Here is a 20,474-nt window from a genome sequence, read left to right on the forward strand (position 1 = left end):
AGAAACTCAGTCAAACACTAAACTCCATGGAAATTGAACAGCCTGCAAAAGAAACTACCATCAGAGTGAACAGGCAACCTACAGAATGGGAGAAAATTTTTACAATCTGCCAATCTGACAAAGGGCTAATATCCAGAATCAAAAAGAAGTTAAACAAATTTACAAGAAAAAATCAAACAACCCCATCAAAAAGTGGGTGAAGGATATGAACAGACACTTCTCAAAAGAAGACATTTATGCAGCCAAGAGACACATGACAAAATGCTCATCATCACTAGCCATCAGATTACTGCAAATCAAAACCACAAGGAGATACCCTCTCACACCAGTTAGAATGGCAATCATTAAAAAGTCAGGAAACAACAGGTGCTGGAGAGGATGTGGAGAAATAGGAATGGTTTTACACTGTTGGTAGGACCGTAAACTAGTTCAACCATTGTGGAAGACAGTGTGGCGATTCCTCAAGGATGTTTAACTAGAAATTCCATTTGACCCAGCCATCCCATTACTGGGCATATACCCAAAGGATTATAAATCATGCTGCTATGAAGACACATGCACACGTATGTTTAGTGCAGCACTATTCACAATAGCAAAGACTTGGAACCAACTCAAATGTCCATCAATGATAGACTGGATTAAGAAAATGTGGCACATATCCACCATGGAATACTATGCAGCCATAAAAAAGGATGAGTTCATGTCCTTTGTAGGGACATGGATGCAGCTGGAAACCATCATTCTGAGCAAACTATCGCAAGAAAAGAAAACCAAACACTGCATGATCTCACTTATAGGTGGGAATTGAACAATGAAGACACATGGACACTGGCTGGGAAACATCACACACTGGGGCCTGCTGGGGCGTCAGGGGCAGGGGGAGGGATAGTATTAGGAGATATACCTAATGTAAATGATGAGTTAACAGGTGTAGCACACCAACATGGCACATGTATACATATGTAACAAACCCGCATGTTGTGCACATGTACCCTAGAACTTAAAGTAAAATAATTTAAAGGGGAAAAAAGATTATGTCATCCACAAACAGGGGCAATTTGACATCCTCTTTCCAATTTGGATGCTCTTCATTTCCCTTTCTTGCTTTATTGTTCTGGCTAGGACTTCTAGTACTATGTTGAGCAAGAGTGGTGAGAATAGGCATGCTTGTCTTGTTTCAGATTTTAGAGGAAAAACCTTCTTCTTTTCTCTGTTAAATATGATTTTGGCTGTGAGTTTGTCACATATGGCCTTTATTATGTTGAGGTACTTTCCTTCTCATATGATTTAGCTGTGTCCCCACCCAAATCTCATCTTGAATTTTAGCCCCCACAATTCCCACATGTTATGGGAGGGACCCGGTGGGAGGTAAGTGAATCATGGGGGCGAGTCTTTCCCATGCTATTCTCGTGATAGTGAGTAAGTCTCATGAAATCTAATGGTTTCATAAAGGGGAGTTTCTGTACACAAGCCCTCTTCTCTTGTCTGCCACCATGTGAGACATGCCTTTCACCTTCCACCATGATTGTGAGGCCTTCCCAACCATATGGAACTTTGAGTCCATTATACCTCTTTCTTTGGTAAATTGCCCAGTCTTGGGTATGTCTGTGTCAGTAGTGTGCAAATGAACTAATACACCTTCTATATCTAATTTATTATGAGGTTTTATCATTAAGCAATGTTGAATTTTATCAAATGCTTTTTTTGCATCTATTGAGATGATGATATGGGTTTTTTCCTTCATTCTATTCATGTTATATATGACATTTATTGATTTGCATATGTTGAACCATCCTTGCATTCCTGTGATATTTCTCACTCGATCATGATGTATTATCTTTTTAATGTGCTGTTATATTTGGTTTACCAGTATTTTATTGAGGATTTTTCTGTCTATATTTATCAGGGATATTGGCCTGGAGTTTCCTTTTCTTGTTGTCTCCTTGTCTGGTAGTATCAGAGTTATGGTGGCCTCTTAGAATGAGTTAGAAAAGATTTCCCTCTGCTTCAATTTTTTGGAGTAGTTTGAGAAGAATTGGTACTTATCCTTCTTAGAAGATTTGTTAGAAATCAGTGGTGAAGTCGTCTGGTCTTGGACTTTTCTTTCTGGGAAGACTTTTTATTATTGATTCAATCTCTTTGCTTATAATTGGTCTGTTCAGGTTTTCTGTTTCTTTTTGGTCAACCTTGGAAAGTTGCATGTGTCCAGGAGTTTATCCATTTCTTCTAGGTTTTCACACTTATTGGAATATAGTTGTTCACAGTAGTCTCTAATAACCCTTTATTTTTCTGTGGTATCTGTTGTGACATCACTTTTTTAAATTTCTGAGATATTATTTATTTGGGTCTTCTCTCTTTTCTTCTTAGTGTAGCAAATGGTTTGTCAGTTTTCGTTATCTTTTCAAAAAACCACCTTTTTGTTTTATCGATCTCATATTTTTTAGTTTCATTTTCATTTATTGTTGCTCTGATTACATTATTTCTTCTACTAATTTGGGGTTTGGGTTTTTCTTATTTTTCTAGTTTCTTGAGATTAATTGTTAAGTTGTTTATTTGAAATCATTCTAGTTTTTTGATTTATGCATTTATTGCTATAAGCTTTCCTCTTATATTGCTTTTGCTATGTCCTATAGGTTTTGGTATGTTGTGTTTCTATTTTTATTTGTTTCAAGGAATTTTTAAATTTTATTCTTTTTTTTTTTTTTTTTTTTTTTTGAGACAGAGTCTCGCTCTGTGGCCCAGGCTGGAGTGCAGTGGCCAGATCTCAGCTCACTGCAAGCTCCGCCTCCCGGGTTTACGCCATTCACCTGCCTCAGCCTCCCGAGTAGCTGGGACAACAGGTGCCCGCCACCTCGCCCGGCTAGTTTTTTTGTATATTTTTAGTAGAGACGGGATTTCACCGTGTTAGCCAGTATGGTCTCGATCTCCTGACCTCGTGATCCGCCTGTCTCGGCCTCCCAAAGTGCTGGGATTACAGGCTTGAGCCACCGTGCCTGGCCTTAAATTTTATTCTTAATTTTTTCCTTCACCCATTGGTCATTCAGGAGCATGTTGTTTAATTTCATACATTTGTATAGTTTTGGATGTTCTTCTTGAACATCTGATGTTTCCTTGTTGATTTTCTGTCTAGATGATCTGTCCAATGCTGAGAGTGACATATTATTGCAGCCTATCTCTCTCTTTAGATCTGATAATATTTGCTTTATATATCTGGGTGTTCCTGTGTAGGGTGCATATATATTTATGATTGTTATATTCCCTTGCTGAATTGATCCCTTTATTATTTATTAAATATTATTATGTCTATTTTTACAGCTTTTAATTTCAAGTTTGTTTTATCTGATGTAAATAAAGGTATACCTGCTCTCTTTTGGTTTCTGTTTGCATGGAATGCCTGTTTTTGTCCCTTCACTTTTAGTCTCTATGCATCTTTACAGGTGAGATGCGTTTCTTGCAGACAAATTATATTTCCTTTTTTTAAAAAAAAAAATCTTATTTAGTCAATTTATATCTTTTCAATGGGGAATTTAATCCATTTACATTCTAGGTTACTATTAAGAGATAAGAATTTATTCCTGTCATTTATTGATCGTTTTCCAGTTATTTTGTTTATCATTTCCTCCTTCCTTCCTCTCTTATTGTTTACTTTTGCCATTGGGTGGTTTTCTGTAGTGCTGAGGTTTGATTCCTTTCTCTTTATTCTTTGCGTATTTACTTGACCAGTGAATTTTATAATTCTACATGTTTTCATGATGGTGGTTATTATTTTTTGATTTCCAGATGTGAGACTTCCCTGAGCATGTCTTGTAAGGCCAGGCTAGTGTTACAAAAGTTCCTTAGCTTTTGCTTGTCCGTGAAATAATTTTTTTTTTAATTTCTGAAGAATAGCTTTGCTGGGTATAATATTCTTTGGTGGCATAGTTTTTTTTTTTTTTTCTTCAGTATTTTAAATACACCTTCTTATTCTCTCCTGGTCTATAAGGTTTCTGCAGAGAAATTAGCTGTTAGTCTAATGGTGATTTGTTTATATATGACTTGACACTTTTCTCTTGTTGCTTTTAAAATTCTTTGCTTTGACTTTGACAATTTGACTATATGTGCCTTGGAAAAGACTTGTTTGTAGTAAATCCATTTACAATTATTCGAGCTTTCTGCACTCTCTCCTAAGACTTTGGAAGTCCATCTCTTTCCCAAGTCTTTGGGAGTTTTCTGTTATTCCTTTCATAAAATATGGTTTCCTCACTTTTTTCCTTCTTTTCTCCTTCTGAAAGCTCATAATACAAACTTTTGTTAACTTATTGGTGTTTCATAAATTCTATAGGCTTTCTTCATTCTTTTTTATTCTTTTTTCTTTCTTTACTTTTTCTGCCTGTGTTATTTCAAAATACCTGTCTTTTTGTTTGGAAGATCTTTCTTCTGCTTGATCTAGTCTGTTGCTGAACTCTTGATTGTATTTATTTCCTTCATTTAATTCTTCTGTTCTAGTATTTCTCTTTTCTTCTATTTTTTATTTGATATTTATCTCTATTGAACTTCTCATTCAAATCATTAATTGTTCTGATTTCATTAAATTGTCTATATTATATCTCACTTTCCTTAAGATTATTTTTTTGAATTCTTTTTCTGGCATGTCATATATTTCCTTATGATTTGGTTTCTGTTACTGAAGAATTATTGTTTTTCTTTGTGGGTTACCTTTTTTTCCCTTTTTTTATGATTGACATGTTCCCATATTTATTTCTGCACAACTGGTAGAAAAGTTACCTCTTCTAATTTTATGGAGTAGGTTTCATAGGGAAAGATTAATCCATATAAGTAGATCTTGGGGTGTCAGTTTGGTAGGGTCTGTTGGCCTTGGTTCTAGATAGACACAGTAGTATTGTCTGTGTGTAGTTTCTTCAGCTGTAATTCACATTAGTGGTATTTGTGAATTTCTCAGTGACCTAGGCTGAGAGAATTTGCTTTGATGGTGGCATAGCTTTGCCAGGGGTGGGCTTGCTGGGCTATTTCTCAGGTCAGAAATGTGTTCACAATGTGGGTTGGCTAGCTTGTGGTCTGACTCACTAGGTTTAGGGCCATCGTGCTATTACTCTGATTGGAAACACAGGCATGCAGTTACTTAGACAGCCTGGGGGTGTGCCTGCCAATAGTGGCTTGGAGGGCTATTTCTCAGGTCCAGGACATGAGTGCACAGCTGCTTGGCTGGCATGGGGATGTGTCTGCCAGGGTTGGCCCACAGGGCTATTTCTCAGGCCTGTGACGCAGGCATAAGGATGTTCAGCTGGCCTGGTGGCATGTCTGCTGGGGGCAGACTACAGGCTGTTTATCTTGCGTAGGACACAGCTGCATAGCTCCTTGGTTAGCTTAGGGGTATGTTTGCCAGGGGTGGCCCACATGGCTGTTTCTTAGGCCTGGGATGTGGTCACATGACTTCTTGGCTGGCCTGGGTGGGTGTCTGCTGCAGGTGGCCCATGGGGCTGTAGTCCTGGCTCTGGGCCCAGGTACACAGCTGCTTGGCTGGCTGGGAGGGCGTGTCTTTCAGGGGCAGTCCATGGGGCTGCTTTTTAGGCTCAGGATTCAGGCAAAGGGCTGCTTGGCTGCCCTGGAAGCATGTCTGCTGGTGGTGGAAGGTAATGCTATATTTTGGAGATCTTAAAATGCAACTTAATCATGTGTTTTGGTCAGTTTCTCTGATAGTCATGCCTAGGCAAAAGTTACCAGAAAATTAAAGAGTTGAAAGTATCCATACCCGAAAAGTATCCAATGTTACAGTCTCAACCAAATTCTCTAGTTTTGATCTTGCTCAATTGTCCAACCTCATTATGAATTTAGGATAAAAGAATGGCAACATATGCATTCATCTGCTTACTCAAAAGTGGAACCCTAATTTCCCTAAAGTACTGGGCTTTATGTAGATTCCCTATGACCATCTTTCTTAATTCTTTTTCATCTGACCTGAAGCCTTTATTACACTTTCACGAAAAGAAAACCAAAAAAGTGCCATAGGGATAAGGTGCTATTTTTCTATCCTAATTCAGAATAATGGACATTTTCCAATTTTATTTCAGCTTTTCTTTTACTTCTTAGCATTCCAGTGTACTTCTTAGCCTAGTCTGAAGACAGGATCACAGGCCCAAGTTTGGGGGCTCCTGCCACCTGTGGGTTGGTAAGGATATAGTAGTGACTGATTTTTGTAAAGGGTGTTGAGAGTAAGCAATCAGAATTCCTTTTCCTCAGTCTTCTCTTTTTCAATTTGTACTGCTGCAATAAAAGTCCTAAAAGTATACCAATTATATATTTGGGATAAAGCCAGACTCCTTGCATTTTCTTTGTAATTTTTCTGAAGTGGTTCAGATCTGGAGGAAAATAAGGCAAACCTACAGTATGGCAGAGAGTTGATGGGATGTAGAGTGAATGTGATGCAAAGTAAAAATGAGAAAGGTAAAAGAAAGAAAGAGGGTGGAAGTTAGTGAAGATTATTATTATGGCATAAAATTTAAAAATGCTATTTAAAGATAAGATGGAGACAACTGAGAGTTATATCGAGGAACTGAAATAAGCTGGCTCATATTTGGCCTACTTTAAGAGACAATGACTTAAGTGTAGTACAGCTTGAATTAAATGATTTCTCAAGATTTTTTACATTTGTAAGCAATATGGGGCTGACAGCATAGAAAATAGTTTGTGGGAAAGGAATCAGGAATTTATACATGAAGAAGGAAAATAGGGATAAGAGAATGAATAGAATAAGAAATATCCCACAAAAAAGAAATTGAAAAAGGTAAAATATGAGATAATAGTAAGTTTATAAAATATGTAAATAATAGACTAAAAGTAATTTTGAGTTTTAAAAAAATGTCTCAAATGATTACCTTGCACTTCTGCTGAACATTTTGTTACGTGTAGGTAACACGATATTGAGCAAGTATACACAAAGTGTGAAAAAATATTTGTATTTATCAATTCTGTATTTGAATAGAAATTCAATATAGTTGAATAAGATTACCTTCAGTAGAAACTTTAATGTTTCAGATTTATTATTCCCAATTTATAATATAAATACAACTTGATTCTATGTTATATAATTCATGGATAAGATGGTGTAATTTTTAAATCCATGACTGAAGTCTTTTTCTGCCCACAGTCTGTTTCTACTATTCCATGGTACACATTAAGGAAAGGCAATTATAGGAATGGCCTAAAGAAGATAAATCTATTAGAAGTAGGTATCATGGTAGATAAAGCCACATATAAATTTTTTTTTATTACCTTGTCATGTCTTCTATTTATCAATCTGGAATTTTTATTGTTGCAAACTGTCCTAAGCTATGTTCAGGCAAAACCTTAGGATTTGGTGGATAAAGGTTATCAGTTATAATGAAGGGAAGTTTTAGATAAAATTCCATTATAAATATAAATATTCGTAAAATAAGCAAGAAGGCACAAATATTTCATATTCCTTATTTTATAAGCTTGACGACTTTCCAACTCTGTTATTTAGGTGCTCTGACAATACTTTGCATGAAGAGTGCACTCAATATGTATATGAAAATATTTGGCGGACAGAATTTGTTACCCTTATATTTGTCATCAGGTACCCTAATACTCCAAACCATTGAGTGAACATACAGGACAAATCTCAGATGTGTTACCTAAGTGTACATCCTGCAATGCTCGCTGGGTTTTTGTATGGGTTCATGCAAAGTGGGGCAATGTTTCTGAAATATTTTGGCCAATCTACATATCTAGAACACCACTAATTTTTTCCTTCAGTGCAATGAAAAACACATTTTTAACATTCATTAGACATTCATTGACTAATTATCAAGTTTCTCTTTTGTTTATCATCAGAGACAGGCCTAGCTGAAAGACTTTCTGATTAAAGTTGGTTGTACAGAAATGTATATATGTATGTATATTCTCCATACTCTCTCACCTCTCCCTTAGATACCCACTGTTATCCTTCCAGATTTATATGTATATATAAGCAATCTGTGTAATAGTCATACTTTGAAAAAATTCTTTTCTACTATACAAACTATTTTCTAAGTTGCTTTTGTCTATAAGAAAAACAAATCTGGTTTAACATTCAATATTTCAGCCTCTCTGAAATTCTCATAGTTCTTCAGTATGCAATACTCTTTCTAGACTTTGTTCCTTTGAATACTCTATTCTCTACTTGGAATGCTTTTACACTTTAAGACCTGTTTCAGATGCATGTCCTATATGAAGCTGTTTCCTAGTTTTCTATGTGTATTCACTGTTTTGTCTGTATTTCTATATTTTGTATTTAAGTAGGTTATGGCAGTAATCATCATGATAGTCATTAACAAATACTGGTTGCATAGTGTAAATCTAACTATTTTTACTTTTATTTTATTTAATCTTTTTTCCAGATTTCTCTGTAATTTATCACTTGTCTTTTGTTTTCCAAAATAGACCAAAAGTAACTTATTTATCTTTCTATTCCCAGTATATGGCACTATACCTGGGCATGTGATAAGTGTTCAGCAAACGGGTAGACCAGTTTTAGGAAGGGCACTGTAGAACTTGGAGGTTTAGAAATAGATTCTATTGAAACATCTGTATCTGCATTACCATGAAAAGTCTTCCTTTACGTTTTCTTGAAGACAGCTAGAAAGGGTTGTGGCTATGTAACAATAGGCATAACATACTATGATCGCAAGATAAATTGACTGTGACACCAAGAATATACTTTATGGTGCTTTGGTGAGTACAGTAGTACCCTCTCTATATCTTACATTCAAGGGTGTTCCAAGCATTGCAGTCCCATGGCTTGCCAATTGCAAAAGAAGAAACAGAGAGGACGAACGTGTGAATGGTCAGAAGAGAATTTTATGCAAGAGGAAAAGAAAATCCCTTTGCACAAATGTAAAATGAGCAGGATGAAGAGTTTGAAATTCTAAAGATAGACACAGGGTATCTCCAGAAATTTTAATGAGTTCAACAACCCAGTGATATGGCTGGTTATAATATTTGTTTCATGAAAATACATTTTGGTCTGGTGACTGATAAGTAAAAATGGGATTATTTACTAACCCTCTACCCTACTAATATTGACTAATCGTTATATACAATAGAGAACTTTTACAACTTGGATTTCCCTGTAGTTTGTGAAACTTTACTTTTTAACTGAAAAGCTTTCCGCTTCCAGCATAAAACAAAAGCAAATAAAAATTTTTAGCCTTTTACATTTATTTTTTACTCTCACTTTAGAAACTTTAAATACTTTTGGTTTTAAAAATGTTTACAAGAATATACCAAAAATGCTTAAAATAAATGTTTATATCAAGATTGACAGGATTCTAAATGTAATATTTTAAAAATATGCAACATTATGGACTCAATCTTTTGTATTGAGTTATAATGCAGCATGGTATAGAATAAATCTGACCAACATTAGGGAAGCTTTCTATTGAGAGATTCATTTAGCCTTTTGTAAAATCATCTAAAAATATTTGTATTTTAGCCATGCTAATTTGCTGGTATACAATTTGGAGAAATATGTAATATCAATTTTATTCCCACTGTTGTATTACATGATTTTTTCTTCTTTAACAAGAACCTGTGTTAAAGCAACTCCAAATAGTGCCTATAGCTCAGAAGTATAAAATACAGTCTGTGTCTGTAACAAAACCCTATTCCCATAGGTTCAAAGGAGATTGGAAATAAGAAGCTACCTATTTGCGCTTTGCAGAAGTAGCAGCAATCTGCAGACAACCCACTCTAGCTTCAAAACAGTATGGTAGATGGTTTTATGGAACTTGCAATTACAAAAATCCGCTTTAACCTTTCTTTCTTACTGGCGGGTGTTCTATTGGCTTGCAGCCAGAGGCTGTGAGTGTAGTGCTGCCTGTGGTGTTCCTCAGCACTGTAGAGTGCTGAAAATGCCGACACTCCAGTTGATTGCTCATAATTGCATTAATTGTCATCTGGCAACTTCAGGAGAGAAGTATGATGACTATAGAAAAATATTTTACAAATTTGATCAGAGTACAAATTTCATCTCTTTTTTCTCCATAGATATGATATCTGCACTTATAAAAATAAGCCTTGTGGAACACTGGGTAAGTTTTTTTTTTTTTAATTTTAATAAAGATAGAATGGTTCAGATTGTCTTTCTGGACCAACGACTTTAATCTTTATTATTAATTTGCCCATTTTCCTTTCTGTGCATCTGAAATCCCTAAAATCTGTTACACCCAGCCTTTGCAGATATGTCATTTACTAGGAAACAAATATTTATTACTATCATAAATATTATATAAATTTCATTGGCTTTTTTGACAACTGGAATGATTATTAAAATTAACTTAGTATATGATTCAAAATCATTAAAGAATTATAAATTGAGGTTATCACTCATGTTCATATAATCCATCTCTGTAATGTATTTTCTAAAAATACCAAGATTGTGAGAGCAAATGAAAGCAGTCAACATCTTGAAATTTCAGGCTAGAAAAGGAAAGGAAAAAAAAAAAAAGAACTAAGGATACTTAATGAGGAGGCACCAAGAACAATACTTCTTTTGGTACAATTTTGTGGAAAGAGTATAGCCCCATAAGTTAAGATAGTATTGGAAATTTTATACTACCCAAACAACAACAACAAAAAATAATCTTATAAAATATTATAGCCACAGGTGAAGAAGGGGGAGAGGATTATCTTTCTTGTGCTCCCAAAGGGTCATTTGTCTTTTTAAAAGCATTTCTGTAGTATTCTAGAATTTTAAAAATTACACGTTGTTACAGAGCATAATTTCATAGTTAACTGCAAATACAAATGGGCAAAAAAGGTGGCTCTCCAGTAGTCTAACATATTAAGCAACTAGAGTTATTTTAAAGGACAGAAGCTCTTTTTCTCTGATAAATTTTTTAAGGTCATAGAGACTTTTTACAGACTCAGAAGGTAAACAACTGAAGATGAATTCTCTAGTTTCTCTATGACAAGTCTCAGTTTTCTTAATTGTAAAAGAATAGTTATGAAATTGATTCCTATGCACCTCATAAGCATTTTGGGAAGATCAAATTAAAGTAGATGTAGGAGGAAAAGTGTAACCCAACTTCCTGGGAAGTTCAGTGAAATATCTCTTCAGAAACTAAAATTTCTCTTGATAATTTTACCCAACTTCCCAGGCTTCTCCTACCCATTTCCCTCAGGATTTATGGCTGAGGAAGAAATCCCAAATAGCCAGTGCTGAGTATTAACTATGGAGAAGCTTGCTAGTTAAAAAGCATAATGGAGACAGAGCTCTCTTTGCTGAGCGAGCTCACATCAAAAAGATTTACTTTGTAGTGTTTTAAGCTAACAAGACCAACATAATCCAACAGAGGGGACTCTGAACTGGGAACTAACAACTGGCTTTGACAGTTTCAGTACATTAACTTTTACAGTGTATTTAAGCTCTTTGTTCCTCAATTTTCTTATCTATGATGTAGGAGTAATATCTGCCCTTATGCTACATGGACATTGTTAAAGTCATTTAAGGAAAAAATGTAGATATATTTAGTAAAGAGGTAGTATAAAAATGAACTGGTATTATTTAATGTAGAAATTGCCTATACTTTTAAACTTTAGATATAATAGACAGTAGACCTCAAATCAGGTGCACATATCAGCCAGAGCTAGTATTTTTCTAGTATATCTATATTTGAAGAAATGTGCATATACACACATATACACATTTATACATATACACACACATTCTCTATATATATACCCTCACTCTCCCTATGTATATCTCTCTCTCTCTCTATAGATATTATCTATATATATACCCTCACTGTATGTATATCTATATATACACCTCACTATATGTATATCTATATATATAACCTCACTCTCCCTATATATATATACCCTTACTCTCCCTATATATATATATTCTGCTTTTTGAAGGTAGATTATTTACATCGAGATATGCTCTTCGTTGTATTAGATTGGTGCAATTTACTTCGCACCAACCTAATGACATTAGTAAGACACACACACAGTGATTTTTACTTTTATTTTGAGATATAAAGTATTTTGGTACTGCCTAGTACTTTGTCATTATTGGCAAAGATTTGAGGTGTTTTCCTATTCTACTTCTTATTTTATTTTTATGAAAATAATGTGTTCTAACTTTGATAGTTTATTAATTTATAGAATCAGTACATTAATAGGTATGTATCAATGCACTTTTCAAGCTCAATATAAGTTATTTTTCAAATTATAAACTTGTATATTGTTTTTATACTACTTCTTGTGAAAATGGAATGAGCTGTATATATATATTATGTTTATATATATTACACACACACGTTTTAACTTCATCTATGGAAAATGGAAAATGTATTATCAGTAGAGAATTGAGCAGATTACTTTTTGACTTGTATTCTAGTCACTTTCATATTGGCTTTTATACTGATTTTTCAATAGTATCTTGCTTAATAATTCTGATGACCAATTGTAACATGGCTAAGTAAGGCTTAAGGGTACAAACTGTGGCCATCAAGCTGAGGAAACCTAAATGATCCAAATAGTAATCAAATCGCCATTGATACAATCACACATAAGAATTTTGACAGTCTCAATTTTATAGGTATACAGAACATTGTGGGGGGTTGTGAAAATACATTAGCATTTAAAATGCTTCCATTTTAGTTGAGATTTAGCTTTATATTTCAATGAGTAGGAATTTTCCAAGTATATTCTTTCTGAAGTTGTTGTTTTAGCGGAGACAACAATTTTATATAAGATGGCAGAAGTAAACCTGTGCTTGTAAATACACCTTGAGGAGTCACTGAAAATTCTCAATCGAAAATACAGCCACATGGCACATACGAAAAAACGACGCAACAACAACAAAACCCAAAAGCTAACCCATGGAATAATAGATTTTGGGAAATGTAAGAAACTTTAATTTAACAATAATTATTCTTAGTAATTCTGCTTTTCTTTTGAAAAAACGTACATTTCATAAAGCTCAAAACAGAAACAGTATTCAGAGTGGCTTTGTTCTTTCCATATAATAGGCCATATTGAACCAAATAACTTAAAGCCAGATAATATAATGCAATTTTTTAAAAGATTTCGGGTACTTTCCTATTCTACTTCTCATTTTATTTTTCTCAAAATAAAAGTAAAATTCACTATGTGTGTCTCTCTCTTTCTCTCAGTGGAGATTAGAAATGACATTCATTAAAATATTTTGAATATTTAAACAAATATTAAATATTAACCAAAAATTAAATGAAACAAAACAAATAAGTTATCCTGCTCCACTTTTTACATTCTCTGTTTTAGGTCCCAATACCTTTAATGAATGGAAGGGCAGCCCAGGGGTATCACCAGTATTTATAACTCTGTGAGGCAGAAATCACCTCCTCCCCAACTCCTGCCTGTCTCACATAAAACAGTAGGAAAGGCAAACAATCTATTAGCAAATCCAGCATTAATCTCATCTCTGTTCCAATGTAGCTGTTGATACATATATTAGAAAATACAGACAAACACAACTTCTAGAGCTTTCTTGTCAGTAAAATTATGGATTATATTGTTTCTAATTAGTACAGCTGGGAAATTATACCTAGCACAGAACATTGATTATTGCATTCAATAAATATTCATTGAATTGAATTGAAATCACTTTTGGTGGGAAAGTAATTATTAATGTTTGGGTGACGATAGTAGACTACTGACCACAAAAAATGTTTTTCCTACTTCTCCTTCAACTTCTTTGAAATAACTTTTTGTTTCTATATGCATGAAGTATGATTTGGCATCTGTTTCCTTATAAGAGATGACATTTCTGCTTTTGCACAAAAATTCTTTTTTTGAGCACTGTGTTAAAGTTCTGTAGTATTTCACACAGCATGATATTCATTTGAAAGTAAATATTAAAACTTTTACATACTAAAATCCCCAAGGGGAGAATACCTTGAGTAACATAACATTTCACTGGAATCAGCGAATTAACACCATAGTATTTGCTTTATTAGTAAAACTCTAATGCATTGAAGTAGGGAATAGGAGAGAGGAAAAGTGACACTGAATGTGTGAATGACTTTCCTCCCATTAATATACTAAAAGAAATTGTTGCATCACTGTCAGGATTAATTTGAGACGATTAAAAAAAATATGCAAAAACCTCCCATCTTTAATGGTTCTCCTTTCCATCTTTTGAATCATTCATTTTATTTTTAATAAAAATATCACTTAAAAAATCATTTGGGATTCCCCCTTTTTTTGGTAACTAGAAAGTTACTTGTATATTTTTATGAACCCACTAAACTTAAACAGATCTCTTTAGAAAAATAATGTGGATATATTTTGCTTTCTACAGCCTGAAGAATGTTAAAATAGAAATGCTTTCTTGAATTCCCTCTTCTGGCTCAAGTTACTAGGTGGTCCCAAGTTACCAGAAGTAAAATTTATAAATCTAACCCCTAGTCTAGACATTTTCCAGCACTGACTGCAGTTCAAAAAATATTAATGTCTAGCCGGCAAAGTGAAATTCCCCCCAGTGATTTTGCAAATGACTAGAAAGTTAACCTTTTGCCAACGGCTCCTTCTGTGCATGGAGGTTATTAAAAAGAATCCAGGCATTTATAAGTATGGGCTTTTAAAGACTGAAACACCTTGGCTTGACCCTTTGTGTCTCTTTCTGTTTATTCAGGCTTGGCCTCTGTGGCTGGAATGTGTGAGCCTGAAAGGAGCTGCAGCATTAATGAAGACATTGGCCTGGGTTCAGCTTTTACCATTGCACATGAGATTGGTCACAAGTGAGTGAGTTTAAGAAAATCAAAATAAATTTTAGAACTCCGCTCTTGAGCAACTTGTAACTACTGTGTGGAAAGGCTGTGCTGAACCTTATTTTACTGCCTTTTTGTCTGATTCCAATAGAGGATGTTATTATTTTGGGTATTGGGATAAATCATCTTAAGAACTGGAGACTTGTTAGATCATCTTTGTTATTCAATGAGTAGTGTCCTCAGTGGTGAATGCACCACGTTTATGTTTTTGTTCAGTCTCCTCAATACCTGTTTCCTTATAAAGTCCAGTTGTTTAAATGACCTTTCTTTTCCTCAAGTGACAATGCATATATATTTTTAAATCATTGACACCACTACCATAAAATGTAGTTTTAGTTTTCACTCTTCATAGAGCTGTCAGCATCCCTTTTCCAGGCGTAAAGTTTGTGCAGACATTGCTATGTAACTTGTATTTTCAGGTGCGTTTGTATGTCATTGAAAAAAAAAACTGCAAGAAGTACACGATACCATCCTCCTTTCTTCCTAGGAGAACCTGAAGGTTTTAATGTTTGTTTTAAGTGAACCTGTGCCAAACGAAAAACTATCTTATGCACCCTGCCTCCGACCCATGGCAAAAAATACCATTTAAAAATTTTAAACAACAGGCAGTAGTAATATGAAAGCCTGTTCATGTGGAAGGAGAGAAGCTTGATAATACTTTTTTAAAAAATTTCAACATTTGTGTTGAAATTTGACTGAAAGATGACTTGCCTCAATTAGTCAATTTCTAAGCTGATTCTGATGCTCTTATAAAGGTAAAAACTAAACAAAGGAGCTTCCAATTTACTAACAGGATTTTTTTTTTAAGCAGGGAAGCTCTTCTAAAACAGAAACAGTTAACATTTAGCAAATGACTAATTATATCTGCTTAAAAAAATGAGAGAAAACTTTAAAATGTTAGTCCAGCATTTTTAGCTAAAACAAGCAGCTTACTTGCAAGAACTCCTGACATATTTATAATTTAAGTTTTATAATTTACTTTTTTGGTGGTGACATAGCTAGGGGAAAAAGAACAAATAAAAATCAATGTTTTTAACCAACATTCAAGACCCATCTAAAATGCCAATTCTTCCATTAAACTTTTTAAAATTCTTAAAAAAAAAATCAATGTTTATTATATAATTGCCTCACAGGTAATTCCTGAGGTAAATCTGTAGTTCAGCTTTTTTTGTTGTTGTTGGAGAGTAAAATTGGGTCAGTTGGCTGTATTATTTCAAAATTGCAATCAAATTTTATCAAATTGATATTGATTTAGGTGTAAATTTAAATAAACAGCAAGTTTCAAACCTGGCTTGATTCAGACACAGGAAAAGTCAATATTATACTCTTAATGAAGACTGAAAAATATTGATGTTCTACTTTCCATTGTAATAAACATCAGGTGAATAAAAGGAAAAAGCCCTCTTAACCAAGCAGTTTATCTTTAATTCACTTAAAAATCTGGCTAATTAATGACTGTCATACTCCTATGCAATCAAACTGAATTTAATAGGTTCTGTTAGATTCAGTTAAATTGGATGGTTAGGAAAAGTAACATACAGTGGGTGAACACTTGTGTATGTGAAAACACTATTATCTTATGTAGTCACAAGTTAGTCAATGTCAACACACACATTTCACGTTCCTTTCTTGTATGTACATACTTAAATAGTTGAGGTGAGGGTTTATCTTTCTTTGTATCTTTTATAAAGATTCTGATTGGGCAACTTCCCAGTCTTCCTAGATTTTGTTGTTGTTGTTTTTGGCCTTATAGATAAATCCTTTCAATTCTTCCTACAATGAATGGATTGTACCTTATGTAGAAAAACTGTGAAACAGAAATAGAATATACCTCTGAAGTTTTATGTATCTTGGAGTAACTTTGTTTCATAGTTAACGCTTGTTTAAAAGTATGAGTGTTAAAAATGGGGAAAAAAATCCACAAAATCCTTGGATTGAGAGCCAGAAAAATGCTTCCATTTAAAAATGTTGTTTGACAGACAAAAAAAAAAAAAAATAGCTTTTTCCCCATGTCCAGTTTATCACCATGTTACTGTCCCCCTTCCCCAGACAACTGGGCAGATGTGTTTAGCATATATTGTCTGTTTTGTGTTGCTCTAAAGGAATACCTAAGCCTGAATAACTCATTTTAAAAAGCAGTTTATTTGACTCACAGTTCTGCAGGCTGTATGAGAAGCATAATGCCAGCATCTACTTCTAGTGAGGGACTCAGGAAGCATCCACTCATGGTGGAAGGCAAAGCAGGAGCCAGTGCACCACATGGCAAGAGAGGCAGCAAGGGAGATGCTGTGCTCTTTTAAACAACCAGCTGTCATGTGAACTCATAGAGCAAGAATTCATTCATTCCCCCCAGGAAGGCACCAAGCCAATTATGAGGGATCTGCCCCCATGACCCAAATACCTCCCACCAGGCCCCACCTCCAGTATTTGGGATCACATTTCAATATGAGATTTAGAGGGAACAAACATCCAAACTATATCAACATACTATTTTTTTCAATTAATATGTCAAATTATTATTGGGTCAGTTAGGGAAAATCTGTTTCATATGTGAAGATCCCTTTACTTGCTTTTAAGATCTTAGGGTTTAGCCTTCAGGAACTTAGCAGGTCAACTCTGGCACAATTTATGTCATCATTAAAATACAGTGATCTCTATTTTTCCTGAACCAAAGCAGTAGCCATAGTAAATGTATCAAATATATTTTCAGATGAAGTATACTGATTTTTTGTGACTCGTATCCTTTACGAGAATGGATGTTAAGTGATGTGATGATATCGGCAGATTCATTACAGTGAATAATATTTGACCATAAATTACTGAGAAGAGCCCCCTACTGAGTAACTAGACTGTGTGAATATTTTCTCCCTTTCTTTAAATTGTGTAGAATATGGTTTTGCACACAGTGTATACTTGTGCAGGGATATAATATCTATTTAAAATAGCTATGAGATAACATTTTCTTTGGCTAAGCCTTAGTGACCACTTTTATTTCTCTCCATCCTCTCCATCCTTTTGTGAAAACAAGAAATTAGTTTCGTTGTCAAATGAAAAATTGTGGTTTTTTTTACTATATTTAAATGACATGTCTAGGTTTAATATAGGCTATAAGCCAAAGGCACTTAATGAAATCTTATAGGAAAGAATGTTCTTTGAAAGATTTAAAAAATTAATTATGTAGTTGCCATGAATTTTATAAGTTGAAAAGATTATGCTGTCAAAGAGGGGTGGCAAGAATGCAGCCAGACATCTGGTATATTGAGAAAGCTATCTAGTATATCTAAACTGTACAAAAACAAATAATCTTAATAAGGGATCTTAAAAATACTCATTTTTTGGTTATGAATGCATACTGAAGTATGTGAGACTGAAGTGACATGGTGTCCAGGATTTCTTTTAAAAGAAAGGAAAAAAAGAAAGAGAAAACAAGAATAGCAACATCTTGAATTTTATTATCTTGATGATGTGTTTATGGAAGTTCATTATGCCACAGTTTCTACTATTGTATATGTCTGATTTTTTCCACAAAATGAGTTCTAAGATCATGCGTTGTTCAGGTGTGGCTTAACTCATTTCTTAATCATGACTGAGTGAACTTTAATATTGAGAGAATTTTTAAAGTATTACAATTTGTAGTCAGACACTGTGGCTCATGCCTGTAATCCCAGCACTTTGAGAGGCCAAGGTGGAGGATTGCTTGAACCCAGGAATTGGAGACCAGCCTGGGCAACATGGCCAAACCCTGTCCCTACAAAAAATACAAAAATCAGCCAGGTGTGGTGGCATGCACCTGTAGTCCCAGCTACTCGAGAGGCTGAGGTGGGAGGATAGATGAGCCCAGAAGATCAAGGCTGAAGTGAACCGTGATCATGATCATGCCACCACACTCCATTCTGGGTGACAGGCCAAGACCCTGTTAAAAAAAAAAAAAAAAGAAAGGAAAAAGAAAAAGAAACCTGTATTGAAAGCTGTAGGGATATATTGGTCTTGCTTTAGGAAGTAAATATCAGTATTTTGTCTTAACCATAGGAATTCTCCCTGTAGATTAGTTAGGAGATGAGTTTTAATGTTAGTTTTATAAAATGAATTAGGAAATATTTTCTAGAATAGTTTGCTTTCCCATAAGTACATTTTAAAACATTATTTAGGTATAATTTACATACATTAAAAATGCACCCATTCTGTTTATGATTCATTGAGCTTTGGCAAAGTTGTATAACCATGTCCCACCACCACAGTCAAGATATGAACATTTCTATTATCTGAAAAAGTCCCCTTTACAGTTAATTTCTACCCTCTTCCCCACTCCTTCATCCCCAGACAACCATGGATCTCCTTTTTATCACTATAGATTAGGCTCGCTTTTCTATAGTTTCATATAAGTGGAATTACTCAATGGGTACTCTTTTGTGTCTAGGTTTTTCCCCTGAGCATAAGGTTTTAGGAGAGCCATCCATGTTGTTGCATATATCAGTAGTTCACTTTTTTTCTGAATAGTAATCCATATCACGTATCACTTTTCTGGTTGTTTTTAGTTTTGTGCTATTATGAATAGAATTATTATACAGATCTCTTCATAACTATTTGTACTGATGTAAGCTTTCATTTCTTTTGGGTGATACTGTTGGTAGCATGGTGTTAGTTTAATGATGTTAGTGATGGTGACCAATTTTCATGTGCTTCATATACATCACTCATATATCTTTGAACTGTCTGTTCAAATCCTTTTCCCACTTTAAAAAAATGGGTCGTTTTCTTCTTATTGAGCTGTATTATGGATAAAAGTCTTCATCCTATTTATATGTGTATTATGTGTATACATATACACACATAAATAGGATGAAGACTTTTATCCAAAATATATAATATATATAACATATAACATATATTCATCCATAATATATAACATAAAACATGTATAGTTTATATTTGTGTGTATATCATCATTTTCTCCTCATCTGTTGCTTCCTGTTTACTTTTTAAATTGTGTCCCTTATGAAAAGCAGAAATTTAAGATTTTGATGAAGTCTAACTTAAAATTTTTCTTCTGTGGTTTGTGCTTTTTGTGTCCTAAGAAAGCTTTGTGTATTTCAAGATTGTGAGGATATTTTCCTGTAGAAGATTTATACTTCTAGCTTTTATATTTAGATCTATAATCCATTTTGAGTTAATTTTTATGTATAGTAGGAGGTACAGGTTGAGGTTCATCTTTTTTCCATATGAATATCCAGTAACTTCAGCACAATTTGCTTTAAAAAGTTGGTTGGTTTGTAGTTTTATTTTAATGCCTTTGTCTAGTTTTGGTATCAGAATAAAGTTTGTCTTATAAAATGGGTTTAGTCACAGCCAACGTTATACTGAATGGGCTAAAGCTAGAAGCATTCCCCGTGAAAACTGGCATAAGACATAGGTGCCCTCTCTCACCACTTGGGCTCAGCATAGTATTGGAAGTTCTGGCCAGGGCAATCAGGCAAGAGAAAGAAAGGGCATTCGAATAGGAAGAGAGGAAGTCAAACTACTCCCTGTTTGCAGATGATATGATCCTATATCTAGAAAACCCCATCATCTCAGCCCAAACATTTCTTAAGCTGATAAACAACTTCAGCAAACTCAGGATACAAAATCAGTGTGTAAAAATCACTAGCATTCCTATAGACC

General features: G+C 34.3%; 1 protein-coding gene across 10 annotated transcripts in view; it reads left to right on the forward strand.

Annotated features, from left to right (window-relative positions):
• ADAMTS6 (ADAM metallopeptidase with thrombospondin type 1 motif 6) overlaps positions 1 to 20,474 on the forward strand; it is a 333,405-nt gene that overhangs the window by 144,934 nt on the left and 167,997 nt on the right. For 9 of the 10 annotated variants that reach the window (XR_005234665.2, XM_037982239.2, XM_037982243.2 and 6 more), the window contains exons 8-9: positions 10,045 to 10,088; positions 14,681 to 14,786. The exons of the other annotated variant lie outside the window; for it this stretch is intronic. Coding sequence is in view for 8 of the 9 variants with exons in the window: in XM_037982239.2 (XP_037838167.2) it covers positions 10,045 to 10,088; positions 14,681 to 14,786 (150 nt within the window). In the remaining variant the exon portion in view is untranslated. The remainder of the gene's footprint in view (positions 1 to 10,044; positions 10,089 to 14,680; positions 14,787 to 20,474) is intronic. 10 annotated transcript variants of the gene reach the window in all.

Source organism: Chlorocebus sabaeus, chromosome 4 (genome assembly GCF_047675955.1).
Source record: "Chlorocebus sabaeus isolate Y175 chromosome 4, mChlSab1.0.hap1, whole genome shotgun sequence".
Classification (NCBI taxonomy): domain Eukaryota; kingdom Metazoa; phylum Chordata; class Mammalia; order Primates; family Cercopithecidae; genus Chlorocebus; species Chlorocebus sabaeus.